The 16,493-nt window shown below is 36.9% G+C and overlaps 2 protein-coding genes across 2 annotated transcripts; both read left to right on the plus strand.

Moving 5' to 3' along the window:
- The first annotated feature begins 210 nt into the window (after positions 1 to 210).
- LOC140154197 (neutral cholesterol ester hydrolase 1-like) lies at positions 211 to 4,556 on the plus strand. Its single transcript, XM_072176802.1, has 4 exons — positions 211 to 372; positions 2,276 to 2,476; positions 2,982 to 3,048; positions 3,609 to 4,556. The coding sequence occupies exons 1-4, from the start codon at positions 336 to 338 to the stop codon at positions 4,411 to 4,413; spliced, it is 1,110 nt and encodes a 369-aa protein (XP_072032903.1). The 5' UTR covers positions 211 to 335; the 3' UTR covers positions 4,414 to 4,556.
- A 3,094-nt stretch (positions 4,557 to 7,650) lies between these two features.
- Positions 7,651 to 16,283, plus strand: LOC140154924 (neutral cholesterol ester hydrolase 1-like). The gene is made up of 4 exons (XM_072177586.1): positions 7,651 to 7,899; positions 9,571 to 9,772; positions 10,409 to 10,475; positions 10,663 to 16,283. Exons 1-4 carry the CDS (start codon positions 7,759 to 7,761, stop codon positions 11,465 to 11,467), a joined length of 1,215 nt encoding a protein of 404 aa, XP_072033687.1. The 5' UTR covers positions 7,651 to 7,758; the 3' UTR covers positions 11,468 to 16,283.
- Positions 16,284 to 16,493: the final 210 nt, after the last annotated feature.

Genomic DNA, 16,493 nt, shown 5'->3' on the forward strand with positions numbered 1-16,493 from the left:
CAACTGTGAACACCGCAATGTCTTCTCAGCATTCAAAGCTGAAAATAAAACTGAGGTCTTCCAAGGTCAAAGGTCATCAAACAGAGGTCATCTAGGGTCAAAGGTCATATATAGGTCATCGGGGGTCAAACAGCATAAGCTAGCATAGCTATCATGCTGCCGGTACGGTGCTCTATCAGTTGCTCTCACAGCTACCGGTGAACTAGTAGTATTAACATTACCTAGCACAGTCAAAGGAGAATGCCTAGCCGAATAACCATAGCCATTATTTTGGCATTTATTGGTGTGAGTCTTTACTTCGCAACCCTACCAGTGCCGGAAAAGCTTCAGAATCCATGGACACTACGTGGGAGGGCCGCTGTCCATTATTTGGTAAGTGCATAATGTGCATTAAGGCCCTTTACAATTAATTGATTCTTATTTTCTTGTTTCCTGCCCGCGTCCAAAGTAGAGAATGGCAAAATATTTAATTATTTCATTTATAATATTTTGGATTTTCTCTTTTAAAATAACTTTTAATGACTTCCATTTGCTACTTTCTGACTTTGATCATATCAACTATAATGATGGATAAACAAAGAACATAACTGTACCATTACTTATGTATAAAATCAAACATATATGTAAAATAATTAAATGCATATTCCTTGTCAAAACGGGTTGATGTAGGTTGCGACCGCTTGTTTAAAAATAAAGAAAATAATAGATAATTAATAATTAAAAGTCACCTCATCTCTTGTTTTCAACCATGAAACAGGAAACTAAGAAAAACCCGAAGCATGAATTTGTGTATTAAAAGCCTTTCAGCAATACCATCATAAACTGGAAGATTGGCGAATCGGCTTGTACATATATGACATTTTGTTTTGGAATAGGGTACAGTTTATAAGTTTGATATTTTTCATCCCTTTATCATGTTTATAGTGTCTAGTTTTTACCCATAAGGTGGTTATAACCATTTTCTAGTGTGTATATGACTTCTTGCCCAAGCACGTAGTTCTAATACTAGCCTAAGTTGTATGTGGTACATAGGCCTACGCCTTTTTTCACATTTAAAATGACCAAAATGTATTATTATGTCTATATTGCACTATAAATCCGGTGAAATATGGGTTCCGCAATATCTGGCATGAGTAAAGAGGGTGGGGGAGGGGCAAAGATTATCTTGGCACGTCAAAGACAAAGGAAGGGGGGGGGGGGTGCAATTTTTTGGCAAACCATTTTGAGATTTCACCACGGGGTACAACAGGACTAAGCCTAGCTACTAATCATGCAGTTATTGTTAACTACATGTATGCACACAACACAGGGGCACTCACAATAGGCAGTTGAAACCTACTGGTAGCGCTGTGTTGTAGCTATACGAGATGAACTAGTTAGCGTCATATATGAAAAAGTATAAAAGCTATGATTTTAGTACTTTCTCTATGTTTCAATTACTTATTTGTTTCAAAATATCTGAATTTTCAACCCGATACAAGCTTTAATCACGGGGGAGCATACATTTTTATGAGAAAGAAATATACCAACTATATCCAAACTCCCGTGTTATTCCAATGCACATTTTGCTTCACCGGGTCGCCCTGGCTTGGTCACATTTGCAAGAGGCGTGTCACGAAACCGTAATAGGTACAAATTTAGTACTTTCTCTCAATCAAGTATGGTTTATTCTCTACATGTCAATCTTTAAATCATTAGCATAGTCCTTATAATAACGGTGGAGCGCCTTGATGAGTAAATGACAGCAAACCAGTGAAAAATACCCCAAAACTCAGTCAGTGAAGCTCCGACCGTACATGTCAATAGCGTCATTATCAATTGGATCAGGCGACCGTAGCGGACAATTCGATCGGTCATTGGATTAATATTATCACGTGGTAATAAATGTGCGTTGGACAATCGATTACTATAATGGTTTAGTACTGCATATCTTGGTTTAATCTTAACTAAGCGGGTTTATGGCTGGAAAGGTCACGGTGAATTTGCCGTGGACATAAGTGGATAACACCGGCTAATACTGTTGGTCGCTGTGTCTTTTTTGTTCAGATAGGTCTACTTTAATATATTTTCTATGTTTAACACGTCCACTGAATCTTCATTTCATGCACCGACAACAAAATTGCAAATGTAAGAGAACACTACACCAAATTGTCTTACAAACTTGACAAGACCCAATGGTGGAAAATAACGTGTAGGTATCATAATTATAACCGTTACTAAGATGATCGAGGCAGACCTTTTGAATAACTCCCTCGTGATATTTTACTTTTACCAGACTTCAAATTTACCAGCATCATGGGGATGTTTCATATTGAAAACAATTCGTGGGGATTTTTTCAAGCCGTCACACGTAACATCACCGACACGCACTTTGACGGGGTTCCTGTGCGAATCTACCAGCCATTTGATAAACCTCAAAGCTCCTTGCCAGCCATAATGTATTTCCACGCAGGGGGCTGGGTGAAATGGGATATAGGTAAGTAAAATAGGCTATTTAATGCCTAGTTTGAGGTTAGACTACAGGTACGATAGAGGAAAGTCTATATATTAATATTTGAGCACGGTCACGTTTGTAAGCTCATAGCAAATTCTTCAAATAGGCTTGTATATTTGATGTTGCATTCCCGAGTTGCATTTCATTCCACGCACCTTTATTCTGCCGCGATTTCATAAATTTCCCGTTGGCTGATTTTCCTATACTTTTGCCTCGGTATGTTGCAAACTCCAAAGAAAGAATTACGGTACAACCATTCATACCTATGTTTATTTATTGTTTATAGTTACTGTATGGCACATCATAAATACACATGTGTTTTGGTGATCTTTTTTTTTTTTTTTTACCGCTACCCACCTGCCATCTAGAAGCTATCCCCTTAAAGATGTTGATAGATAATGATTTTTTTCTACATAATGATGTAGATAAATTTGTGAGTTTGAATTAACGTGTATCACTAAAAAGCAGAATTACCACTTCATTTCAGATTCCGTACACGGGCAACTGAACAGTTTCTCCACAAAAATAGATCAGGTTGTTCTTGTGTCTGTCGAGTAAGTTATTTATTTTCACTTTCCCTTTTTCAAGTTGTTTTTTTACAATGTGATGTGCTACTGATGCGATAATAATGAGCACCCAAATATTGTTAGGGCTATTCAATAAGGAGAAGGCAAGAAATTTTGGCAAGCGAAAAAAAAGAGGGTGAAACAATTTTTCGGAGGTTGAAAGGGGCAGGGAGCGTGCATTTATGGGACACCATCAATAATACAACGCTCTAGGGTCTAAAAGGCTTGTGAAAACAGTATAGAAAACGTTCAAATATAAGTCTATGTTAAATGTCATGCTCGCACCACTCGCATTGTTTGTCTAGAACATTTCGTAAACCTTAAAAAGGTTTAGAATATTTCAATGAGTTATAAATAATAGTCATGTGGTAACATTTGTAGATGTGTTCTAGTCCGCGACCATTTGTTTTTTCTCAAAATCGCGGGTATAAAGCGAAATGACATTGCGTGATCGTGCTTTTATGGTTCTAATTGTCCATATCATACTTTATGACGCTTAGACACAGTAGGCATGCATATTTCAAAATTCTGTTGCTTTTGTATTTCAGATATCGCAAGGCACCAGAACACATCTTTCCAGGTGCTGTAGACGACTGCACCAAAGCCACTTTATACTTGATTCGTCATGCCAAAGAATACCGCGTTGACGCAAATCGTGTCGCTGCAATGGGCGATAGTGCAGGAGGTAACCTAGCTGCCGCTGTGTCGCAAAGACTAACATTTGATGTAAAATATAAAGACGTGCCGAAATTGAAACTACAAGGTTTGATCAACCCTTGTTTACAAGCTTTTGATTTCAATTTGCCATCATACCAGCAGCATGGACATCATGTAGCGGTTCCTCTTATGAAAGGTCGAATGATATGGTATTGGTCTCTTTACCTCCAAGGAAATGACGAACTGGTGAAATATTTCGCTACAAATAATCACACTTCATCAAAAGCTAAGAAGTCTTCTATTGCTGATTTTGTATCTCATGATCACATTCCAAACAAATTTAAATATGGCGAATACGTACCTCCGGAATCTAACGACTTTGGTGAAGAAGATGTATTTGAATCCATCAAGAAAACGTTGTTAAATCCCGACTTTGCACCACTTATGAGAACAGACTTACGTGGCTTACCAGAAGCATACATTCTTACCAGTGAATTTGACGTGTTAAGAGACGATGGAATCTTGTATGTCCATAGGTTGGAAGAAGCTGGGGTTAAAGTCACCCAAAAGCACTACGATACCGGGGTTACCGGCATGCTGATTCACTCTGGGCACTCTAGTTTTAACTTTCTTAAAATGGAAGTTGCAATTGAGGCTAGAAATGATCTGGTAAATTTTGTTCGAAAACATCTATAACTAGAGCGGTTCTCGGGTTGCGAAGTTTTCGGCATTGGTGTGTAAGGCTGTTGGGTGATGGTATGGTAGTGGGTGAAAACCTCGCGTCGTGTTTATATGTGAGTTTATTTTCAGAATCATGTATGCATGGTATGGTCGCAATCAGGATGGGGACTGGGGAATGTGGGGTGATGCCGGGGGTGATGATGAAGGAAATATATAGATATGGAAATTGAAGGAGAAAGGAAACCCATACATTACATTAAAATTATTATATTTTATTACATTTTTGTTAATGTGGAACAGGAGTAGTAAATGTGGTGTATATTATAAATTGATAGGTGATATGAGTACATAGTTTATTCATGTTATTAGGTAATTCATTGTCAGAGTTTTAAGAGATTCAAGGCAAGTTGGCCTAAATATTATTTAATATCATTAGTCAATGAGCAGGGAAATGAGTCAATGAGCATGTAAAATGAGTCAATGAGCACGTAAAATAAGTAAATGAGCAGTGAAATGAGCAGTGAAATGAGCAAATGAGCAGCGAAGTGAGTCAATGAGCAGGTTATAAAAAGGTCGGTTTCACCCCCGTTCTTGTCATTTGGAGATCAACTCTCGAGGAGTCGACGCATGGCTTCTATTTCAGCGTTCAAAACCCACCCTTGTCACGGGTGCGACAATCGTATCGATCGATCATTCAACTTGAGGAGACACGTGAAAACGATGCACGGCGAAGAGGAGGAAGTTGAGGAACGCTCCGAGACGGACGATTCCGAACCCGAAAATTCGGGGCCGGTCCGAGAAGCGCGGCATCCGGAGAAGATAGCGATGTGGAGTTGGAGGATAATGTCACGTATCGAGAATGGCTTAAACGGGCCAGAGTAGCTACTCGTGAGATGAGGGCCCCAAAATACGAAAAAGTACGTCAACGAAGGTATGGCTGAAGACGAAAAGGCCAATATGAAGACCGCATGGGCTGTTAAACGCAACTTTTTTTTGAATACGGGACATTTTTGGCACATAACGTCCATTTGAAATATGACGAAACTCATCAGGATATCGTGATCGACCTCGAAGAGAAGACGGATAAAGGCATGGACGTAGGCCAAGCAGTGAAAATAACGTTGGCTAAACATCGATCTCAATTCGCCGGGCTTTTTCAACAGGACGAAGAGGATGACGAGATGGAAAGCGATGACTAAAGCGCGTTAATCGACCGCACTTTTCTGGAAGTTGCTAATAAAAGTTTAAAAAGAAGATAGAATCTTACGTTTGTTTATTTCATTTTTCATGCTGAATGACTCATTTCCATGCTCATATGCTCATTTCCCTGCTTATTTGCTCATTTCAATGCTCACTGACTCATATCACCGTCCCTAAATACATGTATTAACGTCCCTAAATATTAACGAAGGTAAAAAAAATCAACTTCTCGATTCAAAATGGCGGTATTTTATTTACATTCGCTCATTCAAATCATATTCATCTGTGCCAATTAGCTGCGTCCTCATGATTTTTTTTTGAATTTTTTTTTGAACGAGAAGCCACGCCCACTTCATTAATATTCATATATGCTAATTAGCCACACCTCTCATTCATATTCATTTATGCTAATTAGTCACTCCCCCTCATTAATATTCATGAGGTCGTGTGACCCTGAAATGGTCTCCGAATACATACTTACTCTGTGTTACTACTTTTGTGATTATCATCATAACTAAAATCATCTTCTGAAAGACAATTGTCTAGGCAAGATTTTTTTCTCTCTTTTTTCTTTAAAAAATTTATCTTTACAAATTTCGGCCCAAAAAGGAAAGTTATTTTGAAAAAAAAAAAAGAAAAAACTTCCTAGACAATTGTGAGGTGATTAAGTGGAATGAATCGTATGTCGGGAGTATTGAGTTCCAATTATTGTATGCAATTCCTTTTGTTATCTAATTGTTTTCATCTGGACAAAAATGTACATATCTTTGGAACCATAAGTATGATTTTGATGGGCTTTCAGCAGAGGCTCTTTGATTGCTTAACCAATAAAAATACAAATCAAAAATGTGTCGCGTTTCGTTTGATCACTTCAAAATTATACAATTGTCTTAGATGAATTTCAGCATCTTTTAAACAAATATGACTTATAATATATGCTGTTGGTGATCAATTGAAAATTAACCATTTGTTTGCAAAATTTGATACCATGGATCTTTGACCCATATCGAATACTTTGCTCATATCCTTTACAATAATGTATACTTTTATAACATAAGTTGATACGTATTTCAAGTAATAGAGCAATTATTGCTCGCCCAAAAAGAACTGTACACTGATTCTGGCTCTCAAACGTGTTGATGTTTTTGTGTTCCCTCTAAAACCATTTAATTTCACCAGAAACAAGTTTTCAAAGACTGAAATTGACTCATCTGCAACGAAGTACTAAACGCAACATTTGGACATCATCCTGAGTGCATGATTTTTCTTGTGATTTTCCTTAAATATAAATTTTGCATAGGAATTAGAGATAGGTGCATGTTTTCTTTAATCTCTGGAAAGGAAATTAGAAAATAGTTCTGGAATTATGAATTAACAAGAAAAGACTATTCAGTAGAAATAAATAGCTTTAAATCACGGTGAAATATTATCGTAATATCTATAATTTTGACACCAGGTGGTGGCCGCATTGCATTCTCTAAATTCAGTAAATTTTCATCGTCAACCGTGTAATTGAATGGGATTATTTTGAAATTTTAAAACGCTTGAAATATCACAAACAAATAGGCCTATGTTAATAAATAATATAAATAAAAGCTAAAACCGTTGGGGTTCGATAATGAACCCCACAAAACTAACCGAGTATATGGAAAATGCCATACGGCCGGGCGGTTTCACAAGTTGCATGCTCGATCATGTCACTAGCCGCCTGTTTGACACAATTTGTATGTGTCCAAATATTTTGGTGATTAATTATGATCTTCAGATTATGTTTTTAACGCTTGATTTGTCCAGTAGTAGAATTTTAATTTTCCATACACCGGCTTATAGTCTAAAATAAAACAATGCTATAGGGGGGCTAATTATGCCTATAACCTTTTCTTGTAATACATTTTTTTTTTATTCTCTGTACGAATTTAATCCTAAAACACGTATTCTTAAAAAATACTTGCTCAGTTCCTGGCGACGTACGATGATATCCACCTCAATATACAAGTGGCTCCCCCGTGATTGACACAAGCTGAAGTTCAAAGGTTGTCTATTCTGATATTAAAGCTGGTGATGATCAATTCTGTATCATTGAACTAGACCAGTTAAATCACAGCTGGGTAAGAGACGGTACGTACTGCCATTATCATTTCCAAAGTCAACCTACAGTACATGGCCACTATGCCTAGCGGGCTAACCATAGCCATTATTTTGGCATTTATTGGTGTGGGTCTTTACTTCGCAACTCTACCAGTGCCAGAGAAGCTCCAGAATCCATGGACACTACGTGGTATGGCGGCTGTCAACTTTTTGGTAAGTGTAGTAAAATGGTAGTGCCCGCCATGCCCAATAAAACTAGAGCGGTTACCGCACCATAGCTGAACCATGGGGCTTCGGCAGTATACCACTGTCACCCCGGACTGTCATAGTTTCGGACTTTTTCTTTTTCATACCATCGGGGGTCACACTTTTGTATTGTTTTCGATATATTTATTAAATGCAGAAAAGACACAAACTACGAGACGCATCTTTTAAAGGAACATTGACCTGCGAAAATAATTTTACTGTATTCTTTACTTTTTTCTCTTTCATTTGACACCACTTGGGGGTTGGCATATTGAGCATGTTGAGATACGAAAAGAACCCCAAATATGAATATTGACCCAGGCCTCATGATGAGTGTCACCCCCAGGTGGGGAAATATTTTTATTATATTCTTTACTTTTATTCTCTTTTATTTGAAACCACTCCGGAGGGGGTCACACCTTCTTGGCATTTGGAGATATGAAAAAGAACCCAAAATATGAATACTATAGACCCGGTCATGGTCATAATTATGATGATGAGTGTCACACCTATTTTTATTAGGTCCCCCCACCATGAAATTCAATTTGCCCCTCCGAAAATTTTTTTGTTGCCGCCACTAAATGTTATTAAGCATGGATATTGATATTAAAAATAGTATAATTATTATAGGTTTCTCATTGGATGATTCTTATTTCTAAAATATCCCAATTTGAATCCCCAAACCAAAAGTGTAACCCTGTTGAAATTGATACGTGTACGAGTTTAAAGGATCGGGATCTCTGAGGACTAGGAGAAATTGACAGTTTTGTCCATTATCTTAACAAGATATGTCATATGCCTTTTATTTTGCCATAATTGGTTTAGAATGCGTCCATTTTGTCATTTCATCTAATACTGACAATTTCTGGATAAAAGTCTTTTGGGTTTTTTTTAAAAATTAATTTAGAAATTGATTACAGCCCGGCCGTTAACTGCCCTTCAATTACAGTCCTTCAATTCCGTTTTGTTGGAGTGAAGGAAGTGCTTGCATGTTTTTCGTTAATATGCTTGAACCATTTTTGCTTTAATTTGGTCTACCTTAAAATACAATATCTTTCTTTTGAGACACAATTTTCTCCATTTCCGATGCACTGAACTTCATCCTACCCCGGGGGGGGGGGCACTTCAATATGAAACGGATATAGGTGTAGGGCTGGCACTTTCGCACTAAGGGGCATTCGTTGAGAGCAAAATGTAAAAAATATGGGGTCATTGGGTGAGAGCATGATTTTTGCCATTCGGTGAGAGCAAAATGTAAAAAATATGGGGTCATTGGTAAGAACATGACCTTTTTTAAAATTGAATCTTTGGGTGAGAGCCGAAACAGCACCACATTGTTTTTTCAAAATAAGTAACAAAAGTCAGTGATAAATGAAAGTTGCTGTTCAAATTGAACTTTTAAGGTCTTTGGGTGACAGATCAAATGGAAAGATAGGGGTCTTCGGGTGACAGAGCATGTGTTCGTAAAAAAATATGGGGTCTTTGGGTGACAGCGATGCTGAAAAGGGGGTCTTAACAGCCCTACATACGCGTCACCTCCAAAGTTGGAGTGCCCCCCCGGGCATCCTACAACATATAGAAAAACGGTATTGAAATTGTCTCGCAAAATTGATCAGGCTCAATAATCTTTTGTTTCAGACATCACAGATACCAATATCATGGAAATGTTTCATATTGAAAACAATTCGTGGGGATTATTTTCAAGGCGTCACACGTAACATCACCGACACGCACTTTGACGGGGTTCCTGTGCGAATCTACCAGCCATTAGACAAACCTCAAAGCTCCTTACCAGCCATAGTGTATTTCCACGGGGGAGGTTGGGTGAGATGGGATGTAGGTAAGTACAGGTATAGGCTTGTTTGACACTAGAATAAAGGGGGCTCTGGCATATTGATGGGAATTGAACAAAAAAATGATTTAAATTAATAGCTTGAAGCATCTGTTACCACCAAAATCAGTATTATTCAATATGGTTATTTAACCCTAACACTGACCCATGCTTTTTGGTATCGGAAGTCAGAGAAGATCCGATTTTTTCAAGAAGAAGAAGAATTTTTGACTTGGCACCCCCCGGGATTCGAACCTTTGACCCCTCGCATGCCAAGCGAACGACCGCGGACCGGTAGCTGCTCGAGTTATTGCTGCCCGGCCAGCAATTCCGTGAGCATATCACACTTCGGGTGATTGCGTCATCGCGGACCCTGGGATGCATGCATGTTATGAATTTTTCATCGTGGTATTTTGTGGTTTTTACTGGTGTTAGGGGTAATGGTATTATTCAATATGGTTATTTTCTAATCAATTAATAATATTAATATTGGAAATACAAGTTGTTATGAGCAACGGCATACAGGACAATGTATGTGGGTGCGATTAAGCGGCAATTATAAAACATGAAATAATAGCTCAACATGATATACTAGTAACAATATAATTATCATAAGTTCATTTTACAATTAATTATACTTTCCAGATTTCTTTCACGGGCCACTTACCAGTTTTTCCACACAGATAGATCAGGTTGTTCTTGTATCTGTCGAGTAAGTAATCTATTTCCACTTCTACTTTTGAATTTTTGAAGTGAGACGTGAAGGGCGTGATAACGAGCGAGCAAGGAAAGATAGAGAGAGGGGGAGCGTGTTAAGGAGCCAAAGAAAGGGAAAGAGAGCTCATTATGTATTGGTATAATTTCAAAATTACTTTTGTTTTGTATCAATTGTATTTCAGATATCGTAGAGCGCCAGAACACATATTTCCAGCTGCTATAGACGACTGTACTGACGCCACTTTATACTTGATTCGTCATGCCAAAGAATACCAGGTTGACGCAAATCGTGTCGCTGTAATGGGCGACAGTGCAGGAGGTAATCTAGCTGCCGCTGTGTCGCAAAGACTAACATTTGATTCAAAATATAAAGACGTGCCTAAATTGAAACTACAAGGTTTGATCTACCCTTGTTTACAAGCTTTTGACCTCAATTTGCCATCATATCAGCAGCATGGGCATCATGTAGCGGTTCCTCTTATGAAAAGTCGAATGATATGGTATTGGTCTCTTTACCTCCAAGGAAATGACGAGCTGGTGAAATATTTCGCTACAAATAATCACACTTCGTCAACAGCTAAGAAGTCTTCTATTGCCGAGTTTGTATCTCATGATCACATTCCAAACAAATTTAAAAATGGTGAATACGTACCTCCGGAATCTGACGACTTTGGTGAAGAAGGTGTATATGAATCCATCAAGAAAACGTTGTTAAATCCAGACTTTGCACCACTTATGAGAAAAGACTTACGTGGCTTACCAGAAGCGTACATTCTGATCAGTGAATTTGATGTATTAAGGGATGATGGCATCTTGTATGGCCACAGGTTGGAAGAAGCTGGGGTTAAAGTCACCAAAGAGTTCTATGTTGGGACTCACGGGATGATGTCTGACAATGCGGACTACGGTACTTTTAACTTGTATCAAATGCAAGTTGCGGTTAAGGCTACAAATGATCTGGTGAATTTCGTTCAAACGCACCTATGAAGGATTAAATCAATAGCTTTTGTAATTTTGTTAATCTTTGCATTACCATATAATTTTTTCTCCAATTCAAATTATCCATCGCGAGCAGCGAAATAGTTAACAAATTTCTCATCTACCTGTTTTTCCGGCAACTGTTTAATGCTGACCACTATTATATTGAAGATTTTTTTATATCTTTTTGGTACGTTTTAGCCCATTTTTGACGATTTTGACCTCAAAAGTTGCCCCTGAAAAAGTCTTCCACTGGCATAACATCCGCATTATTTCCTATAATAAAAATATCCATCGTCATAGTTGTTTATACACATGTGTCGCCCCTAAGGCACTCCCAACTATCTCAAAATATTCATTGACAAAATACTATAACGGCAATACTGAAGATAACAATAAGTGGATACTAACATGATGCTACCTACTGAAGATATTAATTAGTGGAAGCTGACATGATGCTATCTACTGAGCAATAAGTGGATACTGGCATTATGCTATCTACTGAAGATAGCAATAACCCAGCAAACAAAAAAAACGTTTTAAATAAGTTATATTTTGGGTTTTGGTTTAGGTAAAAACGTTTTAATAACATTAAAATGTCGGGTTATATAAAGGTCATGAAATCGTTTTAAAACGTTTTGTATGAAAACACTACAACAATATTTTTAAAATGTCATTGTAAACTATTTTTGCAAACATTTTTGGCCAAATATTTTGTCAACACTTAAATAACATTTTGTTAAAATATTTGCACCCAGCAAATTCTAAATGTTCTTAAAATGTTTTTTCACAAAACGTTTTAATAACATTTAAATGTCGGGTTATATAAAGGTCGTGAAAACATTTTAAAAACGTTATTGTAAATATTTTGGGCAAACATTTTTTGCAAAATATTTTTACAACCCCAAAATAACATTCTGTTTAGAATGATTTGTACCAAGTTTTCAAAAATGTTTTTGGAATGTTATTAAAACGTTTTTATACCCTTTATATAACCAGACATTTAAATGTTTTCTGTAAAACATTTGTGTTTGCTGTGCAGTAAATTACCAACAAATGTTATTTAATGTTATGAAAACGTTTTATACCATTAGTGTACCCTTTATATAACCCGACATTTAAACGTTTTCTGACCACCTTTTATAACCTTTTGCGAATGATGTTGAAAACGTTTTGTCTTTGCTGGGAAGTGGGTACTGACATGCTATCTACTGAAGATAGCAATAAGTGGAAACTGGCATCATGTTATCTCCTGAAGATAGCAATAAGTTGATACTGACATGCTATCTACTGAAGATAACAATAACGTTAATAAGTGGATACTGGCATTATGCTATCTACTGAAGATAGCAATAAGTTGATACTGACATGCTATCTTCTGAAGATAGCAATAAGTGGAAACTGGCATCATGTTATCTCCTGAAGATAGCAATAAGTTGATACTGACATGCTATCTACTGAAGATAACAATAACGTTAATAAGTGGATACTGGCATTATGCTATCTACTGAAGATAGCAATAAGTTGATACTGACATGCTATCTTCTGAAGATAGCAATAAGTGGAAACTGGCATCATGTTATCTCCTGAAGATAGCAATAAGTGGATACTGGCACCATGCTGTCTACTGAAGATAGCAATAAGTGGAAACTGGCATCATGTTATCTCCTGAAGATAGCAATAAGTGGATACTGGCACCATGCTGTCTACTGAAGATAGCAATAACTGGCTACTGACATGCTATCTACTGAAGATAGCAATAAGTGGATACTGGCATTATGCTATCTACTGAAGATAGCAATAAGTGGATACTGGCATTATGCTATCTACTGATGATAGCAATAAGTGGAAACTGGCATCATGTTATCTCCTGAAGATAGCAATAAGTGGATACTGGTGTCATGTTATCTCCTGAAGATAGCAATAAGTGGATACTGGCACCATGCTGTCTACTGAAGATAGCAATAAGTGGCTACTGACATGCTATCTACTGAAGATAGCAATAAGTGGATACTGGCATTATGCTATCTACTGAAGATAGCAATAAGTGGATACTGGCATTATGCTATCTACTGAAGATAGCAATAAGTGGAAACTGGCATCATGTTATCTCCTGAAGATAGCAATAAGTGGATACTGGTGTCATGTTATCTCCTGAAGATAGCAATAAGTGGATACTGGCACCATGCTGTCTACTGAAGATAGCAATAAGTGGCTACTGACATGCTATCTACTGAAGATAGCAATAAGTGGATACTGGCATTATGCTATCTACTGAAGATAGCAGTAAGTGGAAACTGGCATCATGTTATCTCCTGAAGATAGCAATAAGTGGATACTGGTGTCATGTTATCTCCTGAAGATAGCAATAAGTGGATACTGGCACCATGCTGTCTACTGAAGATAGCAATAAGTGGCTACTGACATGCTATCTACTGAAGATAGCAATAAGTGGATACTGGCATTATGCTATCTACTGAAGATAGCAATAAGTGGAAACTGGCATCATGTTATCTCCTGAAGATAGCAATAAGTGGATACTGGTGTCATGCTATCTACTGAAGATAGCAAAAAGTGAATACTGGCATCATGCTATCTACTGAAGATAGCAATAAGTGGAATACTGGCATCACGCTGTCTACTGAAGATAGCAATAACTTGATACTGACATGCTACCTACTTAAGATAGAAATAAGTGGATATTGACATCATGCTATAAGATAGCAATACTGACATCATGCTATATACTGAAGATTGCAATAAGTGAATATACTGAAAGGTCAAAATTCCAAATTGCTCAAATTTGGTTGAAACCAAAAAAGTATTCCTCTGATCATAAGGATTTAGAAAATAGCCTATAAAGTTTGACCTATATACGACTTACCCAGATGACAAATGTTGACCTTCAACATTTTCGCTAATAACTCCAGATTGATAAGTCGTAGTTAGCTAGTCAAACTACAGGGTTCAAAAGAAATAACTCCCCCCTTAAAATTACAAAACATTTCTTTGCATAACTTGACATTTATTTTGTTGAATTGGAAAATTCAAAAAGCTGTGAATAGAGGAATCGTTTGTCAACCCTGCCAATGTTGTTTCATTTGCAAAAACAATACTTTTGGTCAAAAATAAACACATTTTCCAAAAATGATGCTTTCAGAAAAAGTTGCACTTTACCACATTATGTACAAAACATTCTCGATATTAATGTTAAGATTGATTTAATTCTTGGTTTCGTCCTTCACATTTTTGTCGCCGATCCTTCATGCTCCCATGCAACCATCATTCAATGCAAAACAAAGATTTGCTGAACTTAATTTCGGTAAAATGAGATTTTCTTTGAAGTTTTTAATCAGCCGTTGTTCAAAATGATAAAATCACTATGAAGGAGAAATGAGTTCTCCACGCATACATTTGACCAAAATTGTCAACATTTAGCTGTTTTGGGTCAGTTGAAGCATCTTGCATTTTGATTTAAAATGATGGCATTCTTGGATAAATGTGTAACACTCATGATGTGGCGGCAGGAGATTGGCTGCATGCAGTTAATTGGCTGAATGCTGACTTCCAACCTCTAATCTTTGTTGGCATTTTTTCTTTGTCATGTACGCCTTTATTCAAGAGAGCCGTTGCTATAAATCTGTTTCCGTTTACAATTTGCAAGTAAATTTTTCATCTCTTCTAGCCAAAGAAAGAAATAAGCATCACACTGCAAACCTTATTTCTACTCCTATAGTGATTTTACCATATTTGAAACACCAACTGAAAACCCCATTTATGTCAAAATTCATGTCAATGAATCATTGTCTTATACTGAAAGATGATTGCATGGGTGACTGAGTAATCGGTTACATAAATTGTAAAACAAATTAACTAACAATTTACATTAATCCCGTTGATATCGAGAACGTTTTTGTACATTACATGTATAGGATTTTGAAAAGTGCAACTTTTTCTGAAAGCATCATTTTTGTAAAATGTGATAAATTTTGACCAACAAAAAATGATTTTCAAAAAGAAGAAAATTGGGAGGGCAGCAAAAAGATTATTCTATTCACAGGTTTTTAAATTTTCAAATCAACCAAATGTATGTCAAGTTATGGTAAGAAATGTTTTGTAATTTTAGGGGGGGGGGGGGGGAGTTATTTCTTTTGAACCCTGTATATATTTTCGGAATCTTTATGACTTGTGCCTTAAGACCAGAATGGGTTTTGCCCAAATCGGAACAATTTTGGATTTTGACCAGTGTAAACTTTGGCCCTGGGCATCTTAGAATGCTCAAGGGTGCCCAAATGGGCACCCGTTTTTATTCTATAGGCCTACACCTCAAGATATCAACATAAAATATGATAGTCATAACCAATTTATAGTCACCATCAAGTTCTACAGTACTACAACCAGAGTGAGTGAAATTAAAAATTGAACGAATGAAGTGCAATAAAGATTGATGTGTATTAAAAACTCAATTGCTTGATTTGATAAGTTTGTTTTACTTGCAATTCTTCCAATTACAAAGCAAGATAACGAACCCATGGAATTCATTAAAAAATGATATATTCATTGTTCTGTAATGCCACCTTCATGCCTTGTTTCTTTATTGTGTGTTTTACCAGGACACTATTTAGGAGGCTTTTGGGGCTATCCATGTACTGCTAATCACTGGTTCTTTGCAATCTTAATAACTGACTTACCATTGTTACCTAATACCTATAATTTATATAAAGCAGGCTTCCCTGAAACCGATTGGCTCGGAAAGTGTCCCAGAAAAAATTACCGGGAGAATAAATTTGGACATAAGTTGAGAAATAGGTACCAGAATCCAAATCCGTCAATTCACTTCATTCCAAGTTTGAAAGAAAGATCATTCAAGTACAACACAATGCACTTGAACTTGAACACAATGCACACTGCTGGTTAACTGTCTGCAATGGGCTTTATATTTTGTTCAGTGAATTCTTTTCGTTCTTTTTAAACATTCCGTTTCTTGCAAAACATTTAATTAGGTTTTGTTCAAATATGAAAAACTGGACGATAT

Source organism: Amphiura filiformis, chromosome 6 (genome assembly GCF_039555335.1).
Source record: "Amphiura filiformis chromosome 6, Afil_fr2py, whole genome shotgun sequence".
In the NCBI taxonomy this organism is placed as follows: Eukaryota; Metazoa; Echinodermata; class Ophiuroidea; order Amphilepidida; family Amphiuridae; genus Amphiura; species Amphiura filiformis.

Coding starts and splice junctions, on each gene's coding strand:
- LOC140154924 (XM_072177586.1), top strand. CDS start 7,759: ATGGCCACTATGCCTAGCGGGCTAACCATAGCCATTATTTTGGCATTT. Junction 9,773..10,408: donor TTGGGTGAGATGGGATGTAG/GTAAGTACAGGT, acceptor TATACTTTCCAG/ATTTCTTTCACGGGCCACTT. Junction 10,476..10,662: donor GTTGTTCTTGTATCTGTCGA/GTAAGTAATCTA, acceptor ATTGTATTTCAG/ATATCGTAGAGCGCCAGAAC.
- LOC140154197 (XM_072176802.1), top strand. CDS start 336: ATGGACACTACGTGGGAGGGCCGCTGTCCATTATTTG. Junction 373..2,275: donor GGGCCGCTGTCCATTATTTG/GTAAGTGCATAA, acceptor TACTTTTACCAG/ACTTCAAATTTACCAGCATC. Junction 3,049..3,608: donor GTTGTTCTTGTGTCTGTCGA/GTAAGTTATTTA, acceptor TTTGTATTTCAG/ATATCGCAAGGCACCAGAAC.